Source organism: Babylonia areolata, chromosome 6, assembly GCF_041734735.1.
Source record: "Babylonia areolata isolate BAREFJ2019XMU chromosome 6, ASM4173473v1, whole genome shotgun sequence".
NCBI lineage: Eukaryota > Metazoa > Mollusca > Gastropoda > Neogastropoda > Buccinidae > Babylonia > Babylonia areolata.
In genome coordinates, this window is record NC_134881.1 from 28,015,004 (window position 1) to 28,022,204 (window position 7,201).

The 7,201-nt window shown below is 47.3% G+C and overlaps 1 protein-coding gene across 1 annotated transcript in view; it reads left to right on the forward strand.

Moving 5' to 3' along the window:
- The window catches only part of LOC143283485 (uncharacterized), a 174,975-nt gene extending 168,003 nt beyond the window's left edge, over positions 1-6,972 (forward strand). The window contains exons 12-15 of the mRNA XM_076589727.1: positions 1,505-1,584; positions 3,281-3,439; positions 6,401-6,634; positions 6,755-6,972. Coding sequence (XP_076445842.1) covers positions 1,505-1,584; positions 3,281-3,439; positions 6,401-6,634; positions 6,755-6,972 — 691 coding nt within the window. The remainder of the gene's footprint in view (positions 1-1,504; positions 1,585-3,280; positions 3,440-6,400; positions 6,635-6,754) is intronic.
- The last annotated feature ends 229 nt before the right edge of the window (positions 6,973-7,201 follow it).

A 7,201-nucleotide genomic window follows, 5' to 3' on the forward strand; every position in this document is an offset into this window, starting at 1 on the left:
TGCCATTTGTACCACTATCAAACAGCTAGGTGGTCCCGCTTTTGAAGCTGATTTCCTGCTCAGAGAAGTGGCTAGGGGCGCCTCTCTGAAGGAAGCTAGGAATCCCAGAAGAGTGCCCCTCTGGGACTTGTTCCTGGTGCTGGATTTCATTCGAAAACAGCCCTTTGAGCCATTGGGGACTATTCCTTTTGACCTGCTCACTCTCAAGACCACTTTCCTTCTGTTGCTGGCCACGGGCCGTCGTAGAAGTGAGATTCATGGTCTTAGTGGTCTGCCACAAGATCTAGCATTCCACAGAGATGGTTCCATCACTCTTCGTTTCCTTCCAGAGTTTCTGGCTAAGAACCAAGACCCCGAGGTCCCTTCCCCCTCTCTGAGGGTCAGACCTTTGTCGGATATTCTGGCACAAGATGATGAAGATAGGCATCTCTGCCCCGTTCGGTGCCTCAAATACTATTGCAATAGGTCTCGCCATAGGCGTTCTTCTCAGAGGCGCCTTCTCATCTCCCTCAATGAGAATTACAAGAAAGATATCGCTGCAGGCACCATTTCCCGCTGGGTTTCCCAAGTCATTCGTAGAGCCTACTCTCATGCACACAAGGATCTCAGCTGTCTTAATCCCAGAACACACGAAGTGCGGGCCATAGCTACTTCGGCTGCTTTCCAGCACTCGGTACCACTGCAGCATGTCTTGGAGGCAGCCTTCTGGCGGTCGGAGAATCCCTTCATCAACTTCTACCTCCGGGATTTCCGTATGACCAGGGCTGACGGTTCCAAGGGGATTTCCTTTGTCGCGGCTAACACTGCCGTCTCAGTTTCAAGGGCTCCCCATACGAACCAGTAGGCGTTGCCCTCCTCCATTTGCTTTAAATTCTGCATCAGTTTGACATGGTACAGTATATGACACCAAAAGGAGGAGTTTGTATTATACTCCATGTTTGGTGTTTACATATACTTACCATGTCAAACTCGAATGCCCGCCCGTCCGTCCCCGCGTCTCCGCCGTGGTTCTCATGGGGCATTTTCATTCATGGCCACGGAATGATTCAGCGCTTATAGCTGTTAGAGGCGTTTGATTGGCTAAGAGCGGGCCAGACTAAGAGGGGCGTCTTTTCACTGTTAGCCGCGCGAAATTTGGCCAAACAGAGCAAACCATAGGCCTAGTTTGCATCAGTTTGACATGGTAAGTATATGTAAACACCAAACATGGAGTATAATACAAACTCCTCCTATTTGTTTTTTTTTGTTTTTTTATTTTAATTAGTTTTAATACCTTTTTTTCTGTCGTGCCTTATCATATTACGTGTGTGTTTATAACGAGCCTGTGATTGCACAGTTTGAATTTATATGTGGATTGATAAAGTATTTTAGATTTGATTTGATGTGATTGGATTTCAGTAAGGGGTGTTTTTTGTGTGTTTTTTTTTAATTGATTTGATTTGATTTCAGTGTGTCCTTGTTTCCACTTGTGCACTTACACAAGATTGTTCACACTCACATCCAGGTTCATATCAGGTCCCAACAACTACGCTCTCAGCCGGGGTTTCCGTTTGATATGGACGGCCGTGCGATATCCTCACGAAGGTACGCTAAGCTTTGATGATGATGATGATGATGATGATGGTAATGATGATGACTTATACAGTGATACGAGTATAACTATCATGACGACCACAATGATGATGATGATGATGATGACAATGACGACGACGACGACAATGACAGTGATACGAGCATAACTCTCTTCTGCCCGATTGTATTGTGCGCACACACTGAACGCACTCGTCTCAATGTACGCACGCACTCGCCCATTTCTTACATAAATATGCACGTGCGCGTACACACACACACACACACACACACACACACACACACACACACACATGCTTAGATTCGCATAATGTGAAAAGTTCCCACAAACAGGGATGCACTACCATCACCCCCACCAGCCCCACCCCCACCCCCACACCTTTTCACGGGCCTCCGTGCACACACTTACGCACGCACGCACGCACGCACGCATGCACGCATGCAAACATCGATGCGCGGGCAGGCTCAACAAGAACGGAGAACTTAGGAGAGAGTAGGCAAATCGATACAGCCAAAACAAAACTCGACGTGAAAACAAAACTACATCGATAACTTTGGAGAGGCATTGCTGTGTATAATTGATGAAGTTTGCAAGGAACATGGAGACAGAATAAAAAGGTAACACAGGGGGGGAAAAAAACTGGCTTGATTTATGTGTTTCGCTGTTGTTGTTTTTTTTTGTTTTAACTTTTTATCTGTTCACATTGTATTGTATTGTGTTTGTACTGTATCGTATTGCATTTATCGCATTATATTGTATTTTTATCTGTTCACATTGTATTGTGTTGTATTTGTATTGTATCGTATTGTATTTATTGTATTATATTGTATTTTGTTACAACACAGTTCTCTTTGTGACATAATTATCAATTATTTGCGAAGATTTGAATGTGTCATTCAGAAAAAAAAAAAATAATCACTTCATTCGTTCATCCATTCATTGATCAATTTTGTGGGGGAGTTTTTTTTATTTAACTGACTGGTGAAATAGTAATTTAACTAGTTAATTTCTTCATTCTTTTCATTTTTATCCACTCATTCACCAAGTCTGTCATTAATTCGACGTTTGTTTGATATGTTTTCTGTTATCACTAACGAAACATTGATACCTTTCTACACAATACATTTCCTTGGTTTCCAGATGAACAGTCACCACGAAACCAACATGATTTTATTTGATTTTGACTCATGTATGTCTGCCCCATGTCTGTTCCATTTCTTTTTCTTTTCTTTTTTTTTTCCTTTTTTTTTCTTCTTTCTTTGAACGCAAGACAATGATCAACGCCAAAACAAAGTTTAGAGTTCAATTACAGCTTCAAAAAAAAAAAAGGAGGGGGGGGGGGCACGTGCGTGTGTGTGTGTGTGTGTGGGGGGGGGGTCATGGGGGGGTTGCCGGGGGGGGGGGGGGGAGTGGGTCACAACATAAGCTGCTTTTGTGTTTCATGTGATGTTTGTTCTCTTGTTCTTCTTCATTTACGTTCGTGCGCTGCAGCATCCCCTATATTCCAAGTACGATTAGGCTTTTATGTCTATGACCTTTTTTTTTTCTTAATCTTCTCTTTACCCCCCTTCATGTATAGGCAGCCATTCTCCGTTTTCAGGGGAGGGTGTTTGGGGGGGGGGTTGAGGGGGGGTGATTTTTGGGGGGTTTTTTGTTGTTTGTTTAACTCTGTGTATGTACTTCATGCAGGCAAATGCCCACAGTTCCGGTGTGAGGGGGGGTTTGAGTGCGGGGTGGAGGGACTGCAAGGAAACTGCATCCCCCTGCCGGGTTACTGCATCCACGATGACCAGCGATGCAACGGCATCAACAACTGCGGCCAGTTTGACGACAGCGATGAACGGCGATGTGAGTTGTCTTGTCTTGTCACTAGGGATCAGGAAGACAGAGAGAGAGAGGAGGGGGAGGGGGGAGAGAGGGGGAGAGAGCGGGGGGGGGAGAGGGAGGAGAGAGAGAGGGAGGGAGAGAGAGAGAGGGAGAGGAAGCGAGAGAGGGAGAGGGAGCGAGAGATGTGGAGAGAGAGAAAGATGGAGAGAGGGGGGGAGAGAGAGGGGAGAGAGAGAGAGAGGGAGGGAGAGAGAGGAGAAGAATAAAGGAGAGGGAAGCTAACAGAAAGAGATTGGGAGAGAGAGAGAGAGAGTGGAGAGAGAGAGGGAGAGAGAGAGAGCGCGCGCAGGAAGGAGAAGAAATAAAGGAGATGGAAACGGAAGTGAGGTAGAAAGGAAGAGTGAGAGAGAGAGAGAGAGGGAGAGAGAGTAGGGGCGCAGGAAGGAGAAGAAATACAGGAGCGGGAAAGGGAAGTGGGAGAGAAAGAGATGGGGAGAGAAAGGGAGAGAGAGAGAGAGAAAAATAAAGAAGATGGAGAGGGAAGGGAGAGAGAAAGAGATGGGTGAGAGAACGGAAGAGGGAGAGACAGAGAGCGGGAAGGAGAAGAATAAAAGAGAGGGAGAGGGAAATAAAAGAAAGAGATGGGGAGAGAAAGGAAGAGGGAGAGAGTGGGGGGGGGAGAAAGAGAGAAAGAGAAGGGTGGGGGTGGGGTTGGGGGGGTAGGAAGGAGAAGAAGAAAAAAAGGAGAGGGATAGTGAGAGATAGAGGGAGGTGGAAGGAGGGAGGGAGGGAGAATGAGTGAGAAAGGGGGGAAGGGAGAGAGAATGAGTGAGAAAGGGAGGGAGGGAGAGAGAATGAGTGAGAAAGGGAGGGAGGGAGAATGAGTGAGAAAGGGAGGGAGGGAGGGAGAATGAGTGAGAAAGGGAGGGAGGGAGAATGAGTGAGAAAGGGAGGGAGGGAGGGAGAATGAGTGAGAAAGGGAGGGAGGGTGGGGAGAATGAGTGAGAAAGGGGGGAAGGGAGGGAGAATGAGTGAGAAAGGGAGGGAGGGAGAATGAGTGAGAAAGGGAGGGAGGGAGGGAGAATGAGTGAGAAAGGGAGGGGAGGGAGAATGAGTGAGAAAGGGAGGGGAGAGAGAATGAGTGAGAAAGGGAGGGAGGGAGGGAGAATGAGTGAGAAAGGGAGGGAGGGAGGGAGAATGAGTGAGAAAGGGAGGGAGGGAGAATGAGTGAGAAAGGGAGGGAGGGAGGGAGAATGAGTGAGAGAAAAGGGGGAGAGAAAGGAGGACAAGAGAGAGAGAGAGATGGAGGGGGGAGAAAAAAAAAGGAGAGGGGTGAAGGGAGTGAGAATGAATGAGAGAGAGAGAAGGGAGAGAGATGGGGAGGATGGGGGGAGAGGGAAAGAGGGAAGAGAGAGAGAGAGAAGAGGGAGGTGTGCGTGTGTGTGTGTGTGTGCGCGCGCGCGCGCGCGCACGTGCATATGTTTGTGGAAGAGGGGGCCTGGGGGGTGGAGCGGGTTCGTCTCATTCCTGTATCAAATTTGTTAATTAAAGATATTTTGACGATTTGTCCCCTAAACTAACTACAACTACTACTTCTACTACAAACAACTACTACTACGTCTACCACCACCACCACCACCACTACTACTACTACTACTATTACTACTACTACTAACCTGTATGCATGTATCTCTCCCACAACCCCCCTACCCCTCCCACACCCCCTGCCCAACAGGTGGTGTTTTCTGTCTTGTCTTGTCTTGTCTTGTCTTGTCTTGTCTTGTCTTGTCTGTCTTTCTTTCTTTCTTTCTGTCTTTGTTTCATTATTTATGCATCTATTTCATTTTTTTTTTTTTTTACCAAATTAAAAGATAAAATAAAACTAAAATACCTGTGTGTATGTTTGTCTTTCCCTTCCGTCTGCCACTGCTCATCCACCCATGTGCATGGTCGTGATTTGTTTACTTACATACTTACTTACTGATTTACTTATATATATATATATATATATATATATATATATATATATATATATATATATATATATATATATATTAGTTTACCTATCTGAGTCGATTTTTTTTTCTACACAATTTTGTCACAGGACAAAACTTTTTGTCACCATGGGTTGTTGTTTTTTTTCAATGCTCCAAGTGTGTGCTGCTTACAGGACCTTGGTTTATCGTCTCATCCGAATGACTTGACGCTCAGTTTGATTTTCCAGTCAAACGCGTGGGAGAAAGGGCAGGACAGAGCAAGAATCGAACCCAAAAACCCTCACAGACGCTGTGACTGGCAGTTAAAAAGCATCTTAACCATCAAAGCTCAGTTTGATTTTCCAGCCAAAGGGCGAGAGAGAGCACGCACGATCGAACACTAAACCCTCACAGACACTGTGATTGAGCAGGGGGGGGGGGGGGGGGGGGGGAAACAAAAAGCATCCGAACCGTTATGCAAACTTCCTATCCTCTCTCCACCCTCACCACACAGGTACCATCAAACTTGGGAGAAAAAAGGGTAAGAGAGAGCAGGAAAACTGAACCCCAAACCCTCACAGACACTGTGATTGAGCAGGGGGAAAAAAAAAGCATCTTAACCATTCTGCCCCCCTTCCTTCCCACCCTTACAACATGCAGGTACCATCAAAGGTGGGAGAAAGGGCAAGAGAAAGCAAGAATCGAACCTCAAACCCCCACACAGACACTATGATCAGCAGGATAAAAGCATGTTAATCATTCTGCCCCCTTCCTCCCCACCCTCACTGACACTCTTCTTCTTCTTCTTCTTCTTCGTTCGTGGGCTGCAACTCCCACGTTCACTCGTATGTACACGAGTGGGCTTTTTCGTGTATAACCGTTTTTACCCCGCCATGTAGGCAGCTATACTCCGTTTTCGGGGGTACAGACACTATGATGAGCAGGATTTTTAAAAAAAATTTTAAGCATGTTAACCATTCTGCCCCCTTCCTTTTCTCCCCGGCAGGTACCCGAGAGGTGCTCATCATGACGGCCCTCATCGCTGTGCCCAGCCTGGCCGTGGTGACGCTGACGGCCGCCGTCGTGTACTGCTACCGCGCCAAGCACCTCAACAAGTCCGCCTCCCAGAACCAGCCTCTGACCCTCACCAAGCACAGCGCGGGCGGGGCCTCCAAGGAGTCCTTCCACTCCCACCGCAGCTACCAGCACTGCTCCATGATGCAGACCAGCTTTGTGGACGGTGGGGGAGGAGGAGGAGGAGGAGGCGGCGGCGGTGGTGGTGGTGGTGGTGGTGGTGAGAACGGCACTATGTCGGGCACTGCTGCCGCCACTCCGGGGGTGGCGGTGGGGGGCGTGCCAGAGACCTGCGGGGTGATGGGGGGAGATGGGGCCGGAGGGGGACTGGTGATGATGCCCGGTCTGCCCATCATGGAGGAATCGCCGGCGGACATCGATGACCAGCAGCTGCAGATTCCCATCCCCCCTCCTCCGGATCCCAACTACCGGACTCATCAGAAACGGTCATCATACACCATCATCAAGGATGGCTTTGATGATAACAATGCGTCCCTTGAGTGAGCTGCTGTGGGTTTTTCTTTTTTTTTTTTTTTTTTTTTCTCTCTCTCTTTTTTTTTTTTTTTTTTTAAGGGAAACTGATAATCCTTAACATCATCATCATCATCATCGTTCAAGAATGATGAACAACAACAACAACAACAACAAAAAAGGCTCAATGATATGCAGGGGGTGTTTAGGGGTGGGTGGGGGAGGAACACACAGCTGGGAGAAGTCAGTGATGTTTAGAAAA